At 42.3% G+C, this 27469-nt stretch overlaps 1 protein-coding gene across 5 annotated transcripts in view; it reads right to left on the minus strand.

The window, feature by feature from the left end:
- Positions 1-27100, minus strand: part of LOC148023104 (uncharacterized) — a 111580-nt gene extending 84480 nt beyond the window's left edge. For 2 of the 5 annotated variants that reach the window (XM_087696092.1, XM_087696089.1), the window contains exons 1-5: positions 26920-27100; positions 17632-17739; positions 17180-17427; positions 2768-2896; positions 2511-2697 (exon numbers count right to left, since the gene is read on the minus strand). In XM_087696092.1, coding sequence (XP_087552218.1) covers positions 2511-2697; positions 2768-2896; positions 17180-17427; positions 17632-17707 — 640 coding nt within the window. In that variant the 5' untranslated portion in view covers positions 17708-17739; positions 26920-27100. Of the gene's footprint in view, positions 1-2510; positions 2698-2767; positions 2897-17179; positions 17428-17631; positions 17740-25108; positions 25192-26919 lie in introns of all 5 variants that reach the window. The other 3 variants (XM_087696090.1, XM_087696091.1, XM_087696093.1) reach the window with 3 other exon arrangements.
- Positions 27101-27469: the final 369 nt, after the last annotated feature.

Raw genomic sequence — 27469 nt, forward strand, 5'->3', positions numbered from 1 at the left:
CAGCCTCCGAATGTCAAACACCAACAAATGCAACAGTGAGAAGCTGGATCCGATGCAAATGACAATGAGGAGAGAGAATATGGAGTAGACACAGGCTGATGAGAGAGAAAATAGCCAAATGCAGGTTGTAGATGCTGGGCGACAACACGAGAGAGAGAAAATCTGTCAAACATACGCTGGACAGCTGGGGATAGCCTACAGAAGCTAGCGGCAACTGGAAGAGAGAGAAAACTGTCAGTGCAACAGCAACAGCAGCAGCAAACACAAGGGCTATGATGACGTGACAGACTGTACAACAACAAGTCTGTGCAAGAGCAATAGTCGCCTGGCTGGAATCAGCTCCAAACTGTGCGAAGAAGGCTGAAAACAGGCGCCAACTAATGTAGATGGCAATGAACAACTTCGGCTGAGATGTCCTTCGCGAACGAGGTGTGGGCAGCAAGCTGAAACACCTAAAATCTGCAAAAACGAGATTGAGGACTAAATGGAGGGCAGCATACTTATTTATAGAAAGTTTGGGCCCTCCCAAGTGGGTTTGTGCTTATGGAACACAGAAACTCTCTAGGATCGTGTTTCTTTTAAATAAACTAGGTTTCTTCATTAATTAAGCAAGTTTTGGGACTTCTTAAGTAAAGCTAATGCATTTTTAGCTCAACAACTACTAGCCTTTGTTTTGCAAATTACGATCTCTCTTGTAGGGTTTTTGTATTTCAATATAGGGCTAACATGCAAGTTTACATCGGTCCTTCCTAGGTTAAAGACATGGGATATATGTTGTTCCTTTCATGGTTTTATCATGGTTGGAGTTTTGCTCTTCTACCAACATGGAGGCTTCCCCTCCCAAGGAGGATTGTGCATCACCTCTCTTGATGTTTACATAGCAGTCACTTCTACCTTGCTCTTCCAGTTGGGATGCTTCATCCTTCTTCTGCATCACCATCCACGGTTGAGAGAGAGTTCCTACCATTTCATGGTATTCTACAAGTTTCGGCACTTGTCTTCGACATCGACCTCCCCTCCCTATTATACCTTCTCCTTTGAATTGCATGATTTCATCATCTTTGTAAAGGGCGCTTGGGCAAGTGAACAATTTCCCCACGAGAAGCACTATCTAAGTGGCACTTGCCACATGCCCATTCTTATCATGCAGCACACTACTCTATGCATCTCATTGCACAAAGCACAGTTCGACAGATTTTAAGCTATCTCCACTAGCCGTTCTTTATCACTACACCACCATCCTTCTTCACCTCACCATCCTTCATCACCCTTTCCCTTGTCATTGATACCCTCAAGTGGTTGGGTTAGCTTGTTTGTTTTTCGATGTGTTGGATCTAACCATCCCTTTTCATTCTCCCCATGAGGCATAATTACTTGAAAGGCTGCAAACTACATCTATCTACAACCCAAAAAAAAAAAGCATTGTGGTTCCATCTACCTTTGCAAGACTTGGTAGAGCACTGGACAGCTAACAGAATCCTTTGTCCAATGCCCTATCCTCTCTGGGGTAGCTACTTGGACTCCCTTGGTAAGATAACCATCGGCTGTGTAGTCTTGGTAGGCCACTAGGCAGCTGTCATGTACCCTTTAACCAATGCCTTGGCTGATTTGGAGTGGGATGCCTTGGGGTAAATTTGGGCTTCAGCTTTTCTTCCAATCCCTTTTAGATTCCAGTTTTGGGCCTGAGAGAGGGTGTTGATCTAATAATTCATTACATTCTAATTAGCTTTTTAAAACAGCCCTAAAACATGCAAATTATCAAAAGTACCATTAAATGGGGGGTGGTTCTAGAGAGTTTCTATGTCCCACATGCAAAACCCTAATTTGGGAGGATCCCTCCACATCCATAAATAGACAAGCTGTCCACCATTCAAATCCATCCTTGTCTTGCAGGTTTTAGTCATCAATTCTCTTCCACTAGCTGTCCAACCCCAACGACTATTACCACGTGGTCTACGCTATCAGTCAACCTCCCACTGCTGTCAGTGATCAGCTTCCATCATCTACATCAGGTCATTTTTGTGTTTTCAGTACTTTTCTTCATCAGCCCCTCCTCCAACTAGTGGATGCTACACTAGGGATCCATCTCCACTGGATGACACACAGTGACCTCTCACTCAGTCCACTCCCATGAGAGCCACTCGCCATTGGACAGCTTTGCCCTTGAGCATTTTGTACATTCTCTCATTTACAGCATTGATTCATTCACTTCAAAGTTCTCTTTCTTTTGTGTTTTTGTGTTTTGCGTTTTGCGTTTAGGGTTTGAGTTTTGCATGTCACTATCTGATTCTGTGTGTTTTAGTAGTGGTCATGCTTTATGGGTTTCTTCAGTGCAAACCCTAGCATAAGTTCACATTCGCACCTAAATGTTTAAATCCATCCTGATAACTTTTATACAGCAGAGTCCCACGTCTTAGCCATTCAATAGACCAATTGAAATTGACTTCAGACTCCTCAAAATTGGGAAGCCTGGTTTCTGTTGTTATTGAAATAAGATGTATAGAGACTACCAGAGTTATGAGTGTGATTAGCTTCTCTCTCTAGACCTCCTACATGAACCACTGCAGCACTGCATCTTCCCAACAGTACATCTTCCATTGTACTAACATCATGCACAGATTGATATGCCAGCAGTAATTTTTCCTGGATGCCACCAGCGGTAACTTTCTGCAGAACCCAATAAGGTGGGTTGAAGACCTGAACATTTACTCCAAATCAGTGAAAAGGGGAAGGCTACAGAAAGGGATGCCTTAAAAGAATATCTTACAACTTTGATTGCATCGTTTGTGCCATTGGTAGCTGTGTCAGATTCTGGAATTTGATTGATTCTCAAAAGTTCTTCTCTTAAACTTTGTACCTTTGATCCAAACACTTTCCTTTCTTCCCATATATCCACCTGTTGCAAGATTGCCTGCTCAAATACTAGATGGGATATGTTTTCAAATATTACCTTACCAAAAAACAATTAACTCATTTGTACCAGGCTACTACATATTTTGAAGAATATCACCAGCACTTGTAATACATCTAGATAGTCGCATTAGTGACTCTCTCTCTCTCTCTCTCTCTCTCTCTCTCTCTCTCTCTCTCTCTCTCTCTCACACATATATTTATTTATTTATTTATTTATTACAAGTATGGAAAGTATAAGAGTCACACAACCACTGGATCATAGATAGGTTGATTGAAGCAATAGCAGCATGCCAAGGAGCCAGGTCATCCCTGGTTAGAAGACACACGTACTCAATGGTGCTCATCTACCAACAAAGACGACCTCCCAAAAGGCCGATATGACTGTGCACTCTGGAACAGGAATCAAAAACACCTTAAGGCACTTACACAACCCTAAGGTCTAAGGGTTGTACTTTGTACTTCAATTACACATTGGGAATTGGATTGTGTGTCAGGCTGTGTCTACTCTCTCTCTCTCTCTCTCTCTCTCTCTCTCTCTCTCTCTCTCTACTGTTCACTTTGTTTTGAACTCTACCATCTCCATCTTCAACATTTGGTTTCAAAGCTCCCAGGTTCACCAAGCTCTTTGTCAGCTTCAGCTTTGTCAGGATCAACTCCTCCAGTCCTGCGCCATCAGCCCTGCCCCCTGGTCCAGCCTGTGCCACCCGGCAACGGCACCACCAGCACCTGTTCTGTCCCACCAACACCCATCAGTTCTGCTGCCACTTAGCAGCTGCCGTGCAGCTTCGCCAAGTCCTTCAGCTCCACCAGCTCTGGCAGGTCCTCAGCTCGCCACCTGCCAGTCTGGGCAGTCCTGTTCGTACTCTCAGCTCAAGTTCAGTTTGTCTTCAGCTCATTCAGAGGTGACAGGTATATTTTATTATTTTATTAGGGAAATCAGAGCTACAGCGAGAAGCCTTTTGCAGGAAAAGTACATTTCTGCTCCAGAAAGTGCTTTTGGGCACACACTGCAGAAATTTCTTGGAATTCAGGTCAGAAAATTTGGGGCTTTTGCATGTTTGGCAGACATTGGCACATGTACTAAAGATTCAGTCTGAAATTGATTGAAATTTTGCATATTCGACAACTAAATTTTGGGGCATTTGCATTTTTTGTGATATTGAGCACTATTCATGCATTGGACAGCGTGCTACTTGCTGAAATCTAGGGAAATTTCAGCACTTTGGAAAGTAGTGATCAAGGGTGACACTGTTTTGTTAATTACAGCTTGGTGTTTGCTGTAATTTCTGGAAATTTGCAGATTTCCAGGTTATTCCAGCTTTGGTTCTTGCTCTCGTGCCTTTTGGAAGAGTGACACTAATCATGGCCAATTAAGGACAGAGTGATGTATTCACTTATGTATCTAAAGAGGATAGATTAGACACCAATAACTATTCTCTTTGGTCGTTCATGATGAAGAATGTGGTAATTGCAAAAAAACTTTGGGAGTATTTTAGTGGTCAAGAAGTCCTTCTCGAGTTGTGGCTCCTGCAACCCCTCCCCAAGGAGGACATGGTCAAAGGCCAGCTCCAGCTCAGCCACTTCCCCAAAGATTAGCTACACAAAAGGCTTGGGACACACAAGATGCCCAAGCATTGTCACTGATTGCATTGGCGGTTCAGCGGTCCATAATCCCACATATATGGCCTACCGCTTCTTCACGAGAAGCATGGCTCACACTTGAGCAAATGTTTGCTGGAAAAAATGAGACATATCTCTTTCTTGAAAAAGGAGCTTAAGAATGTGAAGATGGATGAAGGTGATGCCATGCAGGATCATCTTAACAAAATTCAGGACTTGTGTGAGTGATTAATGAATGTAGATGAATATTATTCTAATGCACTGATGATCTCTACTACTTCAAATTCCTTACCACCCTCTTATTTGGCCTTTCACACAGCCTTGAATCTCACCATGAGAATTTCTCCACAGCCACTTACCTTTCTTCAATTGGTTAGTTTGCTACTAGAAGAAGAGTAAACAAGGATGAATGATGGGGTCGATGTTGTAGCCTCTAAATAGACTTTTATGGCAAGATCAAAGGGCAAGAGTAGTCAGTCTAGGAATTCTCCACAGAGTTCTGGAAGTTCAAGCACTTCACAGAGCAACAAGAATCAAGAGGGCATGCAAGCTAAGAAGAGCAAGTGCCATTATTGTAAAAAGCCAGATCACTATATCATAGAATGCAAGAAACGCATTCCAAAGGAGAAGAAGGAGTCTGGGGTGTCTATTTCCAATGCACCTTCTACTGCTACTCCAACAGAGTCTGTGTTGTTTATTGTTGACCATGACTACTGTTGTTACACTTGCAATTATGATTCTTCTTGGGCAAATAGAGCATTCGGCTCTATAGAGGATGCTAGCACTTGGTTCTTTGACTGGTGCTTCTAAGCACATTACATCCCGCAAGGATTTGTTTACCTTTGTTGTTGTAGCTCCTGTTGGCAAATCTATGCAATGCGCCAACAATGCATCTTATGCTGTTAGAGGTGTTGGAGAGATTGTCCTGAAAGCCATTGATGACTCTACTCTCCATTTGCAAGATGCATTATATATGCCAGGGATAAAGAAGAATTTGTTGTCCATTTCCTCTTTAGCAAAGTGTGCAATGCAAGTCACATTTGATGATGACAAATGCATGGTCAGGGATAAGGAATTCTTGACTTTGGTATTGCATCGCACATTATGTTATGGACTCTATGAGCTAGATGCTCATTTGATTAATCAGTCAGTCTTGGGGTATGTTCACTATGGCAGCTTGATGCTTATGCAATGTACTCAGATGTTAGATACTTTACCTCTCATGGAGAGACCTCTTGAGCATATTTGTGAGGGATACATTTTGGAAAAAATGCATCGGTTCTCTTTTTCTCAAGATGTTGCTTTCAAGGCAACGGCCAGCTTACAAATTGTGCATTTAGATGTATGTGGGCCCATACAAACAAATTCATTGGGTGGGTGTTATTATTTCGTCACCTTCATTGATGACTTTGCTCACTCTTGTTGGGTCTATTCATTGGTGAAAAAGTCAAACGTATATGAAACATTTTTGGTTTTTTGGTTTTTATTGCACTTCTGGAAAATCAATCTGACTATCAAATTAAGACTCTCCGTTCGGACCGAGGGGAAGAATACATGTCTTCTTTGCCGAATAATTTTTTGAGGCAAGAAGGCATTGCACATCAGTATACTATTGCATATACTCCACAACAGAATGGGGTTGCAAAAAGGAAAAATCCATCACTCCTGGAGATGGCCAGATGTATGCTGAAAGCTAAGAATCTCTCACATGGTTTTTCGATGGAAGTGGTTATCTCTGCTTGTCATGTTTTGGACAGATGCCCTACCAAGGCATTGAAAAATGTCGCACCTTTTGAGGCTTGGAACAGCTATAAACCTTCAATTAGCCACTTTTGTACTTTTGGGTGTCTTGTATATGCTATATTCCCAAAGTATTGAGAAAGAAGTTGGAAAATAAGGCTATTAAGTGCATATTTGTGGGGTACGGCAGTGAGAGTAAAGGGTACAGATTGTCAATAGAAATGTGATTTTTGATGGAAAATCAGAATTATCTCTTGCTAGTTTTGACACATATCAGGCTGCAAATGATGTGTTTGAAAGGCTGTTGCTTATTTCTTTTGGTAATACAGCTAGAGCTTCATTAAAAGAACAAAATGTTTAGCTAGTTGCTCCATTAAACAATGAAGAAATTCAGCCTATAGATGATCTATATATTCAGCAAGATGCTGAATTTGAGGTTTATCAAGAGAATGTATATAATCAAGAGGCTAGACAAATGCCTAGATGGTACTTACAAACTTTAAAAGACAATCATTTGGAAGCTCCTCTTGCTAGTCGTACAAGAAGACAAGCACGTTTCCATGATCATGCTAATATAATGGAGTTTGTTATGGCAACACATACTTGAGGATGAGGATGTGACAACATGCTCTAAACACAAAAACACAATACCAATCGTGTGACAAGCACAAACTGATAATACAAAACACAAATACAGTTTAGGTGACTTAGAGAGAATGAACACACATAATAATGAAATGAATGATTGCTGAATATACAATGCTTATGTAGCAAACACACTATACAGAGAGTGAATACTGCACTACAAACTCATGTATCTCGAGGATTAGAATCGGGGTAATAAGTGGAGAGTGTGTCATACTCCAAATAGTTCCCAAAACGCAAGGCAGCCTCTGGATGTCAAATACCACCAAATGTAGCCAAGGAAAGCTGGATCTGATACAAGCGGCAGTGCAAGAGAAAGAAAGACTAAAAACGCAAGTGAGGAGATAAGAATACTAAAAACGCAGCTGAGGAGACTAGCACCAGCAATCAGAAGGCTGAAATCAACTCCGAACAATGTGTGGTAGACTGGAAACAAACACCAAACTATTATAGACAATAATGGCCAGCTTGGACCAGTAATGAGTGAAGAGTGTGTCGTACTCCGAATAGATCCCGAAACGCAAGGCACCCTCTGAATATCGAACACCAACAAATGTAGCCAAGGAAAGCTAAATCTAATGCAAACAGCAGTGCAGGAGAAAGAAAGACTAAAAACGCAAGTGAGGAGAGAATAATACTAAAAACGCAGGTGAGGAGACTAGCAACAGCAGTCAGCAAACTGAAATCAGCTCCGAACAGTGTGTGGTAGACTGGAAATAAGCACCAAACTGTTATAGACAGCAATGGCCAGCTTGGACCACGATATCCACCGCGTTCGAGCTGAAAGACCTGAAATCTACAAAAACGAGATTAAGGAAGAGTGGCAAGTTGCATGCGTATTTATAGAAAGTTTGGGGCAACCAAATTAGGGTTTTGCGTGTGGGACACAACAACTCTCTAGGATCACATTTCTTTTTAAAATAGAAGGTTTTCTTCATTAATTAAGCATGTATTAGGGCTATTTAAGTCAAGCTAATGCATTTTTAGCTCAATAGAGAAGCTTGATTATTTTGAGAATGCACAACAGAGTATACATTGGATGGTAGCAATGCAATCTAAATTTGATTCTATCATGAAGAATCAAACATGGGATTTAGTGGCATTGCCTATTGGAAAGAAAGCCATTGGTACTAAATGGATCTATAAGCTGAAAAGAAAAGCAAATGGATCCATGGATAAGTAAAAAGTCAAGATTGTGTCAAAAGGCTATGCGCAAAAGAAGAGCATTGATTATGAGGAGACATTTGCTCCTACATCCTGTATGACCACCATTCGATGTATGGTTGCTTTGGCTACCCATCATGGTTGGATTGTGCATCAACTTGATATTTAAACTGCATTTTTACATGGAAAACTTCAAGAAGAATTGTAATGGGTTTTGCAATTGAAGAATCCAAACGCTTGGTATGCAAGTTGAAAAAGGCTTTGTATGGTTTAAAGCAAGCTCCACAAGCTTGGTATGCAAAAATTGATGCCTTTTAGCTCGGTCAAGGGTTCGTTAACAGCCCATCAGAGTTTACTCTTTACGTATGCAAAGAGGGGGGATCCTTGCTAGTCATTTGTCTTTATGCGAATGATCTTCTACTCATAGGGACACATGCTGATCAAATTTCAGCCTTCAAGAAAAATTTGCAACAGACTTTTGAAATGTCAGATTTGGGGCCTTTGCATTACTATTTGGGCATTCAGTTTATTCATGATGCTAGAGGCATTGGATTGTCAGGGTCCAAATATATAGGTAAACTCCTTGAGAGATTTGGCTTCCACGATTACAAGCCAGTTAGCACACCGATGGAGACTAAACTCAAGCTATCTTTGCACGATGACAATGATCTGTTTGACATTCATACATATGCTCCAGCAATTGGATGTCTCATTTATTTATGCAACACAAGGCTAGATATTCAGTTTGTAGTTGCACCCCTGAGCAAATATATGCACACCCTATGAATGTCACATTGGCAAGCTATGAAGCATGTTTTTCGTTACTTGCACGGTACTAGGACTCTTGGATTGCTTTATGCCAAGGGGGGACCGCTACAATTACATGCATACAATGATTCAGATTGGGCTGGTGATTTTGATTCACGTCACTCTACAAGTGAAATTTGTTTCTTTCTTGGCTCATCTTGCATTTCTTGGCTTAGCAAGAAATGATCCACTATTGTCACATTGTCTTGTAAAGTTGAATACAAGGCAACTTTCACTACTACAGTTGAATATGTACGGTTGAGACATTTGGTGGCTGATATTGATGTATCTGTCATCACAAAGCCTACTCTTTTGTTTACTGACAATCAAAGTACTATTGTAGTGGCACGAAACCCAGTGTTTCATGCACGCACAAAACACATAGAGATCCACTATCACTTTGTCAGAGAGAGGCTATATGCAAAGGATATCAGCCTTGTCTATTTTCCTACCAACAACAATGTGGCAGACATCTTTACCAAAGCTCTTCCTCGTAACAAATTTGAAGCATTTCACAATTCTTTAAATTTGATCTCCTTTGGTGGATGATCCTTGTATGCTGATCACTTTTCACTCCAGGGGGTTTGTTGGGCTTGACTCATGCCTACGCTCACAGAGGAGTGTCGGTGATCCACAGTAGGACACTAGGTCACTTTTTACTCTCTGTAAGAGAGGTTTTTCCCTGAGCACCTTTTGAGAGATCTATTGCAGCAATTGTTTAGGCTGAACTTCAACACCCAAAGGGTAACCTAGATGCTGCACAATATTACCACGTGGGACCACCACACCCTTGTTAGCAAATATATCAGCTCATGTGTGAGTCTGTGCATGAGGCTGGGCACATTATTTAGGATATTTTAGGCAAATTTTATGGTCTTCATTTTGGTCATATTTAGCATTTATTGTTAGTCAACCTGATCATATTGAGGACATATTTTTGTCCTATTATTCAGACTACTCCTCCTCACTCAGTCACTCATCTGGCATCACACGTGCGGAGACTCCATGGAGAGAGGAGTCTGTGCCATTGCCCACGCAACCAATGACTCACTGTTGTATGCAACTATCTCATGTTGGATATATGTATTCCATTTCCCGAGCATACATCAAGTTCTCATCTATATTGTATTCTTCCGTGCTCTTTCTTTCCCTTTCTCTTTTGTCTTGTATTTCAACAGTTTATTACAGCATATGTTTACACTTCCATTGCTGCTCCACTTTTGACAACCCTATCACCCCAAGGCCTATAAATCTAATTCAGTGCAGCTGAGGTGAGACAATTTAGCGGCATTAATATGAAGGCCTAAAGCATACCCAAGCAAATCCCAACCATCCAATGCCTTATGGAGGTTATCCTTACCTACTTTCAAAATTGTGAAAGTGTCATCGCCAATCGACCAATGCCTACCTTAATTAAAAGTAAGGGATGACCCAACGAGCTACCCAGTCTCAACTAGATGTGATAACATGGATGAAACTAGATGGGTAGTGAGGGCAAAAAACAATAGACTCAAAGGGCAACCCTATCCTACTGACCATTTAAGAGTAAAGGGTTCCATGACACCACCATTTAGCATGACATAGGAAGAAGTATCACTACTAATGATGCATATCAACACGGACGTGTGGCCCAAAGACCATGGCTTGTGTAAGCTCTGCAAGACAAGACTATTCCACGGAATCAAAGGCCTTCTCCAAATCCAATTGAACAAGAAGCACCTCCTAAATAGAGTGTTGTGTGTAATCTATGCCCATTTGCACATTCAAATTATTATGCAAAATATTTATGTCCTTAATGAATCCATATTGATGAGAATGCACAATGCCAAGGAGGTGCTTATGCAAGCAATTTGCTAGCACCTTTGAGAAAAAACTTATATATGGCACCCATAAAAGAAATCAATCTCCAATGTTTAAGCATCGAAGAATAAGAGACTTCAAGGATCAACTTGATTAACTCCTTTCCGAGATGCAAGCACAAATCTAGAAACCCAATGTAACCAATCTTCCGTCTCAGATAGGGTGGTAATAACTTGATTAAGCACTAATTACAGCAATAATAAATTTACATAAACTGAAAATGCAACATTACCACTTAATCTTAAATATTGGACGACCTATTCGCCCCAAAACTAGTGCTCCTCATGGTATTTCATTAAGTTGTATTGCTAAAGATTGAAGTACACTAAGATCTAGCCTGATCTCCTTCAATCTTCAATGCATCTTGCTGTCCATAGCAATCAGCAAGCCTTCAAACTAATTTGCACCTTAGTTTGCATGGGGATTGGCTTTCAATCTGCTCCTTGCATGCCAAATTTTGACCCAAGCTTAATGTTGGCTGGCTAGCCTCTTAAAATTCTTTGAAACCTCCATGTTACAACTGTTAAATTTCAAGTATTAGGCCCCATTTCTAAGCACTCTTCCCACAGTAGCTGGTAAACCCTAATTTCTAGTGTAAATTAGGGTTTAGCAGCAAAATTTCTTCAATGGCACCCACTTGGGACTGAATTTAACTGAGATCTCTTGAGGGAAACTATGCTTGATCTTCCCAAAAAGAGAGAGCAACAGAGACTCAGGCTGATGCCTTGCACATGTGGCTTGGAACAATGACCAGCGGAGAGCAACCATGTGAGTCTCAACCTCCAAGACAACCCCTCCACCCATGTTCTTTGGAGTACAAACATCGGTTTAGAAAATCCAAGAAATACCAACATGCACCAAATCTTTTTTCTATAGTATGAAATGAATGTTGGCTGGCTAGCCTCTTGAAATTCTTTGAAACCCCCATGTTACAGCTGTTAAATTTCAAGTATTAGGCCCCATTTCTAAGCACTCTTCCCACATGTAAATTAGGGTTTAGCAACAAAATTTCTTCAATGGCACCCACTAGGGACTGAATTTAACTGAGATCTCTTGAGGAAAACTATGCTTGATCTTCCCAAAAAAAGAGAGCAACAAAGACTCAGGGCTGATGAGTTGCACATGTGGCTCGCAACAGTGACCAGCAGAGAGCAACCATGTGAGTCTCAACCTCCAAGACAACCCCTCCACCCATGTTCTTTGGAGTACAAACATCGGTCTAGAAAATCCAAGAAATACCAACATGCACCAAATCCTTTTTCTTTAGTATGAAACGAATATTGGCTGGCTAGCCTCTTGAAATTCTTTGAAACTCCCATGTTACAGCTGTTAAATTTCAAATATTAGACCCCATTTCTAAGCACTCTTCCCAGAGCGGCTGGTAAACCCTAATTTCTAGTGTAAATTAGGGTTTAGCAATAAAATTTCTTCAATGGCACCCACTTGGGACTGAATTTAATTGAGATTTCTTGAGGGAAACTATGCCTCATCTTCCCAAAAAAAGAGAGCAACAAAGACTAAGGGCTGATAACTTGCACATGTGGCTTAGAACAGTGACCAGTGGAGAGCAACCATGTGAGTCTCAACCTCCAAGACAACCCCTCTACCCATGTTCTTTGGAGTACAGACATCGGTTTAGAAAATCCAAGAAATACCAACATGCACCAAATCTTTTTTCTATAGTATGAAACGAATGTTGATTGGCTAGCCTCTTGAAATTCTTTGAAACCCCCATGTTACAGCTGTTAAATTTCAAGTATTAGGCCCCATTTCTAAGCACTCTTCCCATGGTAGCTGGTAAACCCTAATTTCTAGTGTAAATTAGGGTCTAGCAGCAAAATTTCTTCAATGGCACCCACTTGGGACTGAATTTAACTGAGATCTCTTGAGGGAAACTATGCTTGATCTTCCCAAAAAGAGAGAGCAACAGAGACTCAGGCTGATGCCTTGCACATGTGGCTTGGAACAATGACCAGCGAAGAGCAACCATGTGAGTCTCAACCTCCAAGACAACCCCTCCACCCATGTTCATTGAAGTACAAACATCGGTTTAGAAAATCCAAGAAATACCAACATGCACCAAATCTTTTTTCTATAGTATGAAATGAATGTTGGCTGGCTAGCCTCTTGAAATTCTTTGAAACCCCCATGTTACAGCTGTTAAATTTCAAGTATTAGGCCCCATTTCTAAGCACTCTTCCCAGGGTGCTGGTAAACCCTAATTTCTAGTGTAAATTAGGGATTAGCAGCAAATTTTCTTCAATGGCACCCACTTGGGACTGAATTTAACTGAGATCTCTTGAGAAAAACTATGCATGATCTTCCCAAAAAAAGAGAGCAACAAAGACTCAGGGCTGATGACTTGCACATGTGGCTTGGAACAATGACCAGTGGAGAGCAACCATGTGAGTCTCAACCTCCAAGTCAACCCCTCCACCCATGTTCTTTGGAGTACAAACATCGGTCTAGAAAATCCAAGAAATACCAACATGCACCAAATCTTTTTTCTATAGTATGAAACGAATATGCCAGGTCAGGTCACTCAAGATACTCCTAGGCCAAGGTAAAAGAGGCAAATAATAAGTAAGCATGGGTAGCATAATAGCCTGTGCCACTTTAAGATAGACATGAAAAGGCCAAGCCTGAGATTTCCAATAGAGAAACTTGGCATCTAACTTCTAAGAAATCCATTACAGCAATTATTTAGGCTGTACATCCACACCCAAAGGATAGCCCAAACGCCACACAATATGACCACATGAAATTACTTCCCCTACCATCCCAATACTTGCAAACTTGATTTGATACAGTTGATCAACGATAATTTGGTGCCATTAATATGAAGGCCTAAAGAATAGTTTGCTCCCTCTCCTGTATATTGTCACCTGCATCAAAAGGATCTTAAGTTGCTTTCATCTGCACTTGGAGAGCTCCAATTTACTGTCACCTGCTATAGGACTCATTCTTGGTGATTGCAAATCACATTAGCAACATTTGCTTGCTCTCTAACGACCTCATCCTCTCTCACTAGGGGAGTGGAGATACAACCTCCTTGGTAAGCATCAAGTAATACTCTGAACCTTCTATGTTGTGTTGAGATGGAAAGATCCCGATCCAAAATCGGCTCTAACTAAAATACATCAAGGTAAGGTGCATCACTAAGGATGATCAACCAAGTCACCCTCCTACATTCAATTGCATTCTTTGATAGGTGAAACAATGCTGAAGCTTCACCAAGAAGCGCATAGAAACTTTACCTCTAACTTTACTTGTCTCCAAACCTCCACTAGGTCCTAGGCCTTTTTCCCTCTTGAGCATTGTGGTGCTTTATACTTTCACATTCCTACAATTCCAACTTAACTAATATGCAACATTGCATCCAATTGACTAGCCTCTCATGTGTAGAAGAGGATTAGAATACTCACGATGCTCACAAGCTCCAAATACAAAGTACCATAACCGCTTCTATTCAAACCACGCTTTCATAACACCACTCCACGTGAGATAATTAGGGCCATGTAATTTGTCATCAATGAAACTACAAGGGGGAGCCATCTAGAGAGGATAGGAATAGAGAAGAATGGAAAGAAGAAGAGGAGAGAGAGAGTAAAACCAACCAACAGCACGAACTGCACAAAATAGAGTTCACACGCTGTGTTAGATCACAAAATCTGCAAGAAAATAAGAAGAATCAGCAAGCAGAAGACAGAAAGAAGCTGAAAATGCTGTCATCCAACCTGTAGGAGCCCCAAGAGGCTGAACATGCAGGAGCTGCAGGTCAATACACAGACAAAAGAGGCATTAAATGGAGTCAGCAGCTGTCAAATTAGCCCGAAAAGTAAAAATGCAGGAAGCAGGGCATTAAATGCAGTCAAGGCAGCCTGTAGGAGGAGGGCAGCAATAAAACGCAGATGTATGATGGCTGAAATCGCCATGAAACTGATCACCCAGCAGCAGCAAACAGTCGCCTAATCAACAAATGGAATTCGCAGATCTGTAATCAGCAGAAATAAGTACACAAAACGGAGATCCTGAAATCTGATACCATATCAAAAATGGATGCAGCAATGGAAGCATAAACAAATGCTGTAATGAACTGCTGAACACAAGGAGACAAAAAAACACAAAAAAGAACACTGCAAAGAAGAGAACTCAAAAGAATGCTCGAATAATGAAGTCCATATACCAAACACAAGAATGACATGTACAACAGTAAGTCACTGGCTCATAGGCACTGGCACCAGCTCCCTCTCTCCACAAAACCTATAGGTGATGATATGAAAGTGTGGAGGAAGCCCCAAAATAAATAGGACAAAAATATGCCATAAATGGCAGCAGGTCGGCCAGCATTTAATGCTGGTCAGCCAGCATAAAATGCCCAAATGCACATCATAATGACCATAAGGAAATGCCTAAATAACCTAGCCATACTTAGCATAACACAAACTAACACATGAGCTGTCTGGACTACTAACATTAGTGGCCAATAAATTCGTCTAGGCCAAAATCTAACACCGAGTACCACCTAGTAATTGTCACACACAACTTATTGCAACTTTTGCCTTTGGCATCAAATGATATTTGGGGGTTGGTTAATTAACTTCTAATCAAATGCTAACAAAAACAATAAATTTCACGTCCTTGTGACAACAACTTTCTCATGTCCAAAGGAGTTGCATTTTAAGGGCAGCATACAAGACCAATGCTACAGGTGCCCATCCTTCGTGTAAAGGATCAGGTGCACCCACCTCCTCTCAGTCAACTCCTAAGCCACTCACTTCATGCTAGTGCAATGCACTGCTCTTCCGCATCCTGATAGTTGTTGCCTTTATCCTCTCTTCTTGGTGGGAAACTATATTCCCCCTTCCCCCACTTTGTCTCCTATCTTCTTGGTGGGGAACTATATTCCCCCTTCCACCCACTGTGTCTCTCATTTGCAGAACATCTATTCTCACTGCAGTTGTTTTGTTTTCATCTGGTAGACCTCAATGGCAGATGCCACATCACCTAGTGGGTCGAGACTAAGGCAACCAGAATTCGTACAAAGGGCAACAGTCTCCCTGCCAGCTTGCCCAAGCCCCCAAGAGAATGTTAAAGATGGCCATGTGGCATCTCTACAGGTGGAAGACAAGCAGGCAGCAACAACAATTGTCAGAAGAGATGATGCAGTGGATCCACTTGCCACAAGGTACCACATCGGAAGTTGCCCATAAGGTCCGGGCTTTTCAACCAGCATGAGAACTTGAAAGCTCACTTCTTGGATTCTCTGTTTTAGGAACAACCCTTTGCCTTATACAGTGTAAATCTCTCCATTCCTTGGATGGGAAGGAGTAGTTTTTTACAAGTGTATGCTTCATGAAAAAAAGTTCACAAACACCTAGAAAAAGGAAGAATGTTATTAGATACCCTCTGTTTGTGTAGGACAAAGTGGAAAACTACATGGTCACAAAAAAGTTACAAATAGGCATATGAAATGGGCCATTTAGGATTGAGTTCAAGGTTCTAGATCTTCAAAAGAAAAACAAAAATACGTCTACAAACTTACGGACCATATAATCTTGAGAGAATAGTTTGGAATAAGGTGTCCCTGCTTGATTGAAAGCCATTACTTTCATAGAGCAGTCTTGTAAGGTTTACATAGTTGATAGAAGTCTCTTTTGCAGGGAGAATAAAATATCAGAAAACCTATGAAGTGGGGTGTGTCCATTCCAGGAAACCAGTAAAAGCTCTGCATCTATCATTCCTGTTTCAAAGAACCTCCAATCCGGGAAACAAGTATAGGCCCTGCATCTCTCATTACTATTTCAGTACCAGATTTGAACAACTTGTTACTCAACTCTTGCAAGTACACAACCTTCCAAGGGTCAATTAAAGTGTTCACAGACCACAAAACGTCTTCCTGCCCACTTGATCTGTGAAATCAAACTTCTCACTGGAAGCACACAACCATGGACACAACTATATGCGTGATTGAAAGTATTGACTTCAGTTACAGCATGAGAGCTAAGGTAACAAACAAAAACATATGTAGCATTCCTTAAAGTCAGTGAATTTGATGATTTATAGAGACAACCAGATACTGCGTGAACCTCGACAGGAAAGACTACAAATGTGACTCTTCGACAGGAAATGTAACCTCTCAAAAGTCTCCATGTTGAGAAGAACTTAGAAAATTTCCACTATAAATCCCCTCCTAACTTTAAAACCTTAAGCCAGACACACACAAATTACTGCAAATCAACAGTTTTTTGCAAATTGTTATCCAAATAGTAAATTTGCCCAATGAAAGAATGTTGCAAATTGAAATTAGTATGTTATCCTGCAATTTTTCCCCTTCCAAATTTTTGAAGCACTTGGTATGGAGGTGAGAGAGCAACATTGAGAGAGCACAAAAATTTCCATAATGTACGATGCAATGGCTGCAGCTTACCAAACGCCATACCACCTTGCGCCCATTATCATCTCCTCTCTCGACCACATCCTTCAAAACCCCTGGAAGAATTCTCCAGAACTCATTTACAAACTCATTGCCCCTGCGCCTGCTGTTCTGTAATATATCATTAGCAAGATACAAAAATGGCACCCTTTGTGGCGCTGGAAGTTGCTGAACCTCTCTCTCCCATGTTTCAACAACATCTTGAGCTTTGTTCCGATGAAAAATGCACCAATGTGACAAGGCTATGCCATGTAAAGGAGGCAAGTCACAGGAGATATCCAAAACAAGATCGGTTTACTGAATTCAGCTCAAAATCATTGCACTTGTAGCCTTCCAATTCAGAGAAAACTAAAATTTGCCCTATTAATGCACCCTACCTGCAATACCAGTTCTCTGCATCCTACATATGACAGATAAGTGTAGCTAAGCAAAAAATGGCAGGATACTTTCAATACATTGACGGGAGCTGTTGAGCTTTGATAGTTTGTCAGTCAAGATTTGGATGTTGAACACACTGTTCATTGCTTTCACTTATCAAGCACAGCCCACAATACCTGGAAATATCACAATGTGTTCAAAAAAATGACTTAAACTGCTGGATTTTCCAAGTACATTTGTAATTTCACATTTAAGTAACAAGTAAGCAAAGCTTGGACACCTTAGCAAGTATAACATAATCTATGTAATACAAAGGTTACGCGAAAGTCGAATAGATTTTGATTTCAAAGAATGACTGCTATTACATAAGAAACTACCATAAACAGCCTATCCCTTGTCTTGCAGGTTTCAGCCATCAGCTCTCCCTCCAGTGGCTGTCCAGCCCATCATGACTACTGCCACATCATCAACAGCCCATGGCTCCTTGTCCACTGCTGCTGCCTACTGATTTCACCGCTGGTGACCAGTTTCTGCCCCTTCCAACAGCTGCATATATAATTTGAGCAGGCCGCCCTATTTTCTAGCAACTTCCAGTGCACGCTACAGCTTGCATTAACTGTAGTGTGTTGAGAGTCATCCTGCGCCACGTCAGCAGTGCCATGTGGCAGCAGTCGGACTGTCTGACTGCAGTTGGCTGCATTAAAATGCAGCCGACCAGGTTATTTCGGGTCATTTTTGAGGCATTCTTTTCAGCCTTTATAAGGCTGAGTTTCCAGCAATCTTATACACTTCTATCTGACAGATTTCAGCCTGCTGGTGATGGAGACTGCACTCGGGGCTGACAGAGATCGAGGTCCCCGAGGTGGAGACAAACGCAGATATTTTCTCTGCACCTGTGTATAATTCTGCATCCTTATACAGCATTCTTCACTGCAGATTTTCTGTGTTTCACTCTCTCTCTCTCTCTCTATTCACTCTTTGTCACGGTCATTCACTTCCGCATTGCTTCACTCTAGCATGGTATCAGAGCATTGAAGGATTGTGTGGACCCATCTAACGAGAAGTTTTCAGCATGACACAAGGCTGTGTTTTCAGCATTCAAGTGTGAGCAGGTAGGTTGTGCATCAGAACAAGGCTGAGGCGAGCGTGGGCGTGTGAGAAAAGAGAATATTAGCTGAAGCGGCTACTGTTTTTTGCTATTAGAGAAGGAAGAAGGCTGCGTTTTTTGCCTTCAAGAGCAGATTTTACCTTTTCATCGCCTCCAGCACAACTGAAGAAGGTTCAGGACGTGGAGACAAGAGCCCTAGCAAGCTACGTTTTCATAGTCAGAGGGGGTTTCTTTTGCATTTCTGTAGGCATTGCAAGTGAAGATGTCTACAGAGATTGACGTGGAGTTCTAGGCGATCATGGACAAGAAGGTGCCTGTCCTACCGGCTCTTCCATCAGATCAAAAGCTCGCTGGCGACAATTACCACATCTGGTGTGTGATGATGTTGGCCATATTGGAGTCTTACGATTTGACGAAGCTTGTGATGGAGAAGATCAACTGGCCCTCGGTGAGAGATGAGTCCAAACTCTCTTCAAATGCTCATGCGGAGTTGACCAAGGCCCAATCTCATTGGGACAAGCTGAATGCCAGGATTCATTCTTTTCTTTTTCTATCTTGTACAACAACCGTGATAGCCCATATAGAGCACTTGACGGTGGCTCGGGAGATATGGCTAGAGCTTGGCAAGATGTACAACCGGATGACCCTTATGAAGAGGGTTTCTTGGGAGGTGCAAATGCGGACCTTATCCGTGAATAAGACTCCTTCGCTTTAGGAACACATCAACAGGCTTCGACAGCTTCAGCTGCTGCAGGTTCAAAATGCGGGGAAGCCCATTTCCTCTGAAGACATGGCGATCACCGTATTGTCCCAGTTGCCGCCACGATTCGGTACCTTTTATTCCGCTCTTATTGCTTCAAGGCAGGAGTCAACTCTTCGTTGGGAAGAGTTAGTTCCAATGGTCTTGGACCAAGAGGAACAATTGAAAGGATAGAATGCTTCCAAATCGGAGGCATTGATTGGTCAAGACTCTCAAAAGAAGGGGAAGGACCAAAAAAATAAGGACAACAAATCCAAGAAGGACAAAGAGAAAGAATCGACATACCATATTTATGGTAAGACCGGCCATTGGAAGAACTGCCCCGACAAGAACAAGAATGACACCAAGAAGAAGGACAGGAAGGATTCTAGAGCGGTGGTTGCACCCTCATCAACTGCTTTTCTACACCTAGCGGTCATTGAGGACTCTTCACCGAAGACTTCCATTGTTGCGATGATAGCTCCCCAGACTCGAGAGTGGACCGTGGACAGTAGTGCCTCACTGCACATCACTCCTTCGACGGTTGGTATTGCCCATTTGCGACCCTCACGTGGGCAAATTCTCATAGGAGAGCTCTTCTGTGTCTATTGCTACATGGGGTGAGATGCAGCTGATTCCAGATGGACGTGGTGGTACCCACACTTCCAAGGTATTGCATGTGCCAGGTTTAGGGTATCATTTGCTTTCGGTACATAAGATTTGTTCTCTTGACCTCTTGGTGGAGTTTGACAGTGATGTTGTTCTAGTCCTTGTTCGTGGATCGAGGAAGGTTCTCTCTTCATGATATGAGGAGAACGGCATCTACAAATTGAAGTGTTTTTCCGCTCTTACCTCCCAGGCTATGGCATGCTCGGTTTGGCCACCTGAACTATGAGTATCTTCGGAAGGCATCGCAAGGATCGCTTGTTTGAGATTTGCCGAACATAGTGGTGAGTCAGCAGCCATGCGTCTCCTGCATTTGTGGGAAGTAGCATAGGATGAGATTCCCAACAAAGCTTCGAGACGGTCTACACCTATAGAGCTTGTATCTACGAATCTTTGTGGCCCGATGAGGAATGAGTTCTTGAAGGGGAGCTCGTACTTCATGTTGATCATAGATGACTACAACAGGATGACGTGGGCCTACTTCTTGGCGCTGAAGTCGGAGGCTTACTCCCACTTCAAGGATTGGCTTCTCTTCAAGGAGAACCGATCGTGCCAGAGACTGAAGACCTTGCGATCAGACAAGAATGGTGAATTTGTTTCTAATGAGTTCTAAGAGCTTGCTAATACCAGAATGGTGAATTTGTTTCTAATGAGTTCTAAGAGCTTGCTAATACCAACACTCCTCAAGAGAATGGCATTTTGGAGCGGAAGAACTGAAGTGTGATCGAGATGGCACGCACCATGATGGAGCACCGACAAACACCTCAGTTTTTGTGGGCGGGCCAAGGAAGTGACTACAACAGTCCATATCCTAAATCGATCCCCCACTTCAGCCATTGACAGGATGGCACCTTTTAAGGCTTACTTTGGGACTAAGCCTGATGTCTCTTACTTCAAGATCTTTGGGTGTGATGCCTATGTGCACATCCCGAAGAAGTAATATAACAAATTTGAGACAGCTTCCTGACCACAGGTATTTGTTGGCTACAACTCCCAGTCCCAAGGTTATCGCTTGTATGATCCCGTGAAGGAGGATGTCTACATGAGCCGAGATGTGCAGTTCGTGGAAGTTCCGACCACATAAGGGGGTGAGGAACACCCCGTACTTGGAGATCCAAGGAAGAGTTGGGCTCTCGAGACAATTCCTTTGGAGCCAGAGCCTCTTGATGGAGATTCTACTTCAGATTTCGAGTCTTCTCTTCCAGCGGCCATCCCAATGGAGATTCCACCAATGGATGCACCCGAGTCTTCAATAGATGGAGAGCGACGCCGGCCTCCTCGTTGGGCCCGTGACACACTCCAAGATTTGGGGATCGAGGGGGTCCTTGAGGAGTGGGAACCCCAGGATGGACCACGGAGGTCACGGAGGCACTAGGCACATTCTACAGAGCTTGTTTGCTCTAACTATTGTTTATGTCCCGTGTTCCGCAGGATAGAGAGCCTACATCAGTGAAGGAGGCTTTACACTCTGATCATTGGTGAAAGGCGATGGAAGCCGAGTTGGAGGCTATTGAGTGGAATGGCACTTGGTTCCTTGTGCCTCATCCCTCTTATAAGAAGGTGATTGGTGTCAAATGGGTCTTCAAGACTAAGTATCATAGTGATGGCTCTTTGGACAAGCAGAAGACTCGCCTTGTTGCTAAAGGTTTTGCACAGCGCCCAAATGTTGACTTCCATGATACTTTTGGCCCAACAGCTCACATGGCGACTATCCATGCTATTCTTGCCTTAGCAGGTCATAGGAGATGGTCTGTTTTTCAGTTGGATGTGAAGTAGGCCTTCTTGAATGGTGATTTGAAGGAGGAGATCTATGTAGAGCAGCCTCCTGGCTTTGGTTCCTCGGATGGGAAGGTTTACAGGTTGAAGAAGGCCTTGTATGGCCTAAAGCAGGCTCCATACACTTGGAACGAAAAGATTGATTCGTTTCTCCATGCCAAGTTGGGATATCGCTGCTCTAGGACCGATCCGCAGCTTTATGTGCATACTTCCAAGGGTGGTTGTGTGTTGTTTGTTTGGTATGTTGATGACTTGATTGTAACATGTGCTCATGCCCAGAAGGTCGATGAGACAAAGGCAGCCCTACATCAGAAGTTCGAGATTACGGATTTAGGACTTCTCATTTCTTTTTGGGCCACCAGATTTATTAGTCTCAGAGGGGGATTTTCATCTCTCAGCAAAGATATGTACAGGAGCTCTTGGTGACTTTTGAGATGGAGGATTATCGGTCCATTTCTACTCCTACGGATCCGAACTAGAAGGCCACTTCACACGCACATTCTCCTTTGGTGGATGCTACCCGTTACTGCCAACTGATTGGATCCTTGGGTTGATCTATGTTTTGTTGTAGGTCTCTTGGGTGGGTTCATGAGTGCACCTCAACAGGAGCATTGGCTGGCTGCTCAGAGGATACTAAAGTTTCTGAGGGGAAACTCCGACCTCGGGATTTCCTATCCCGCAGGTACAGGTGCTTCTAATCTTGTCCTTGCAAGTTGGAGAGATTCAAATTGGGTTGGTGATGTGGATCAACGGCAGTCTACTACTACAGGTTACTATTTTACCTTGGGTGCTAGTGCTATCTCTTGGAGTAGCAAGAAGCAGCCTTCAGTAGCCCTATCTTCGACTGAAAGGCAGAGTATCAGGCTGCGTCTTCTACCATGTGAGACTGTGTGGCTTCGGCGGTTGTTGGAGGAGCTTGGCTGCCCAAACTCGTCCTACTATCTTGCAGTGCGACAATGAGAGTAGCATTGCCTTGGCACAGAATCCCCTATTCCATGCCCGGACGAAGCACATAGAGATCCAATATCACTTCATTAGGGAGAAGCTTCTAGATGTGACCATTGATGTAGAGTATTGTAAGACTGAAGAAAATCTTGCAGATTTGTTTACGAAGGCACTTCCCCAGGCTTTACTTCATCGGCATTCCAGATCCCTCCGTCTACTGCCTTATCCAGGATCTAAGAGGGGGTGTTCAGAGTCATCTCTTGCGCCACGTCAACAGTGCCACGTGGCAATCTGCCGCATGGCAGAAGTCGGCGGACTGTTAGACCGATTGTAGTCGGCTGCATTAAATGCAACTGACCTAGTTATTTCGGGTCATTTTTTAGGCATTCTTTTCAGCCTTTATAAGGCTGAGTTTCTAGCACTCTTATACGCTTGTATCTGACAGATTTCAGCCTGCTGGTGATGGACACTGCACTCAGGACTGACGGAGATCGAGGTCCTCGAGGTGGAGACATACGTAGATATTTTCTCTGCACCCGTGTATAATTCTGCATCCTTATATAGCATTCTTCATTGCAGATTTTCTGCATTTCACTGTCTCTCTCTCTCTCACTTCTCTCTTTGTTCACTCTTTGTCACGGTCATTCGCTTCCACATTGCTTCACTCAGACATAGTGTACACCCAATCAGCATCATCTTAACCCTCCTCTACTATTGCGCAGCTTCCTACAGCCTCCAATGATCAGCTGCCATCATCTTCAAGCAGTTACATAGCTGCATTTACCAATTCCAACCCTAGAGTCTGCTGCATTTTGGTTTCCAATCTGTTGCCCCTCCACTTTCAACATCATCTTAGCTCCAACTGGTGCTTACAGCACTAGGGATCAATCTCTGGTGGACATCACACTCCAACTACTCCCTTAGCCCGCTCCCACAAGAGCCATTGGCTGTTGGACAGCTCTACCCTTGAGCATCTTGTACACTCTTTTCTTCATTTATAGCAGTCATTCGTTCACTTCAAACTTATCTTCCTTCTCAATTTCTGTTGATGTTTGCATTTTACGTTTTGTGTTTTAGTCGTGGTCATACATTCAGTGTTTTCTTTTGCAAAGCCTAGCTTATCTCCACAATGGGGTCATCCGTAATGACTCCCCTATGCCGGAGAGGGAATGTGAGAGGGTGGTGAGGTGGGGCAGGTAAGCCTCCTCTATACAGGTATATAGGTGCACAAGATCCAGAGAGGGTACTCCCTAACGCATTAACTGAAGTCGGGTAGGTTTTGAAATCTTGGAGCTGAAATGACATCTCGGTGCATGATAGTAGGCTGTTTCTTAAACACAGCATGGGCTTGGCTCCTAGTCCAAGCTTAGTTCGCTGATTATTTTATTGGCTTATCAACTGGCCGACTTTTCCTAATGGTTGGCCTAGTTACTCTCCTCCAATCATTCATCATTTAGAAATCATGTTGAAGAGAGGCATCCAGTGCCAATGCCCATAAAACCAATTACTCGTTGTTGTGCGCAACACTCTCATGTCTTGGTATATGGATTTCATTTCCTAAGCATACTTCTGAGATCTCTTTGCAATGTTCTTGTGACCTTCTATTTCTCTCTTTTCTCATTGTCTCTTTTATGTTGTACAATCTATTACGGCTAATCTTCTACGCTTCCATTACTACACCCAATTCTAACACATTAGAGACATAACATAGACCACATCCAAAATTGCTTGCCAACCTTTTTAGAGCTAATCTTGCAGCTCAACAAGCTATTGGACTTCTTTGACTTTCGAGTCCATCAAGCTCCAAAATTCATTACTTGATCTTCGACTCTCAAGCCCATCAAGCTTCAAATTTCGTTACTTGATCTTCTAACTACCAACGATTGAAATTGTTTGAATCAGCATACTTTATCTACCTTCTCTCAAATGAGTGATAAGGCCAGCTAAGGCTGCCACATTTCTCAGGTCCACTTCTTGCATTGGACACCAGCTCCACCCTTTGATCAGGTCCCAATGTCAATGCATCTCCAAGTGGTGCTTTACCAACTTCTTCCAAACTTTTCATGCACCAATTTGACACTGAGCGTGAGCATGATAATGCAATGATGCCTTGTGCAAAAATGCAATTATATGTGGCTACAGAAGACCTTTTGTGAAGGGATCTCAGTTAAAATGAACTGATGCACTTTATCAGCAGGCATAGGTTAAAACTCAGCTGTTATGAGACTGTTGTAAAAAAGCAAATGGAAGACACATCAACTGCTGATCCGCTGCAAAAAACAGGTAGTTTGTGCCTCAAAAACTGGAGTACCTAATATTGAGCCAGCTGGAAATGGGTTGCAGGTACCTTGACCAGTGAAAGTGATGCTGCCACAAACTAGCATGAACTTCAAACTGCAAAAACACAAGTTGAGGAAGAGTTGACTGCTGCTGCACTAGTAAACGCTCAGCATTGATGACTTCTGTTCTTAGAAATACATGTCTGGACTGCAATTTTCTTAAAGCACAGCAGTTGTCCACTTCCAAGCAAGCTTTAAAAGCAAGGGTAGGGCTCATGCTTTCCTAACATGATGGAACTGAAGTGATATGAAGAGAACTGCAAAACTCAAATGAATCAGCAACCTGACATGAGAAAGCCAAAATGACCTGAGATGAAAGAAATTGTATAATTTCCTTGCATATATCGGCAATGAAGGGCATGTTGGATAATAAAATCGGCAGGGCAGCCAGCCCAAACAACAGCACCAGAATGGAACTGGAAAAATAAACCCTCAACATCATTGTTGTTGGCTACTAAGCATTGTTGTCACAAAAGTATTTAGTAAAAGAATATGTGCCTTTCCAGCACAAAAGTGGAGATTCACCCTCCAGCTTTAAAAATGCTGTTATATTATTCTCTTGAGCAAGACTCTCAGCATTCTCTTGGTTAGTTGTAACTTGTGCTTTATTTCTTGGTGGCTTATAATCCTAAATTCTCTCCTTTGAATCAAAGGGTGTTGAATCTCCAAAGCTAAGTCCATTAAATCTCTCAGAGTCTCTCTAAGAGATTCTTAATAATGGGCCGCTATATTTTGCTTAACCCATACTAGAAATTTCTCCTTTACTAATGCTCCCTAGTTTCACCTGAAATTCTCCTGTTAGTTATAGACTTCACCTTTGAGATCTTCCTAGGAGCTTAATAAATTCTTAGCCACATCCTCTAAATGGTCAATGATATTTCTTTGGAAATTATTTTCTTGATTAAAACTCTCTTCCAAAAACCAGTAATAGTAACCTTACAGCCTTTGATATCTAGCGTGGGCATTCACAACATTGGCCACAGACCATGGAGCCCTATACTGTGGAATTGGCAGCAACTACAGTGTTTTGTCCCTCCAATGTGCTTTCCCCCTCCTCTATTTGAGTTAAATGTTAATGTTAGTGTTCCTTGTTTGCAGTTCTCTCTCACTGATGATTCCATGACATATACTTATGCGTCTCAGTATGGAAATGTTCCTTGTTTGCAGTTTTCTCTCATTGATGTTTTCGCCAGACACACTGATGATTAATCAGATATACATTTTTCCCTCCGTTGTGCTTTCTCTCTTTCCCCATTTGATTTGAGTGTCAGTAGAACTGTTCCTTGTTTGCAGTTTTCTGTCACTGATCATTTCATCAGATGCACTTATGCAATTTTAATTATCTGGCTACAATAAGAATGGGATGGAGGAAATCCCCCTACAATAGGATATTGAAACCTTTGCTAGAAGTTTAGGTCATGATTGGCAGCCGTTCTCCAACTTTATTATCGTTCCACAAGCATCGGCATATATGACAAATCTGGTTTTATCCTGTTTTCCAATCCAATGTCAAGGACCTTCTATCTTCAGCCTTTCTGAGACACTTACACTGCGGGAAACGTTGTGATGCTGTGAATCGAAAGCCACATGATACACCCTAACAAGGAGAGTCCGATGCAACACAAAGCTGCGAGGCTGCCATCGGCTCTAGGGTATCAACAAAGAAACGGCTAACGATTTTGCTTTCTCTTTCGTTTGCGTGAATTTGCATTAATCCAGACAGGATGCTTCTAAGGACAAAGAGCAAGGCATTACGGCTTTGGCAAGAAACCAAGCTACTCACTGTGAGGCGGATTATGCTGCAGCTAGCTCGAGTCTGCAGAATCGTCAAACCCTTCTTCCTCGCCCTCCTGCCATGGCGATGATGTCATTGCGTTCAGGACGGAGAATGTCTTTCATATGCTGGCCCGCCACCACTAAGAAATGAGTAGGTATACTTTCTTCCGAATGGTGACTCACTTGGGAATTTTGGGCGACGTCCTAATAAGCCAAAATGGCATGCATTACACCATTTTTTTTTTTTAATTACCAATGCAACATGTTTATTTGGTGATTGATGGGTTAGAGCCCAGCTTGCAAGCAGAACTTTGCACTTTGCACTTCATCAAACAAGCCACTCAGCTAGCTACCTATTGAACCTAGGATCGCATGCAACACACACAATATACCCAACCAACTAGGATGTCCCTTCAAGAGTGAGAATTCAAGAATTTTGACAATAAATTTTGAAAATAAAGAAATTCAAAACTACTATGCCAGATAAAAACTCTTCCTTGTAAATCCCATAGTCAAAATTTGTCGTTCCAAAGATTTGGTCTATTCACAAAATAAAG

Source organism: Lygodium microphyllum, chromosome 16 (genome assembly GCF_053477565.2).
Source record: "Lygodium microphyllum isolate KBCC chromosome 16, Lygodium_microphyllum_v1.1.10, whole genome shotgun sequence".
Taxonomy (NCBI): Eukaryota; Viridiplantae; Streptophyta; class Polypodiopsida; order Schizaeales; family Lygodiaceae; genus Lygodium; species Lygodium microphyllum.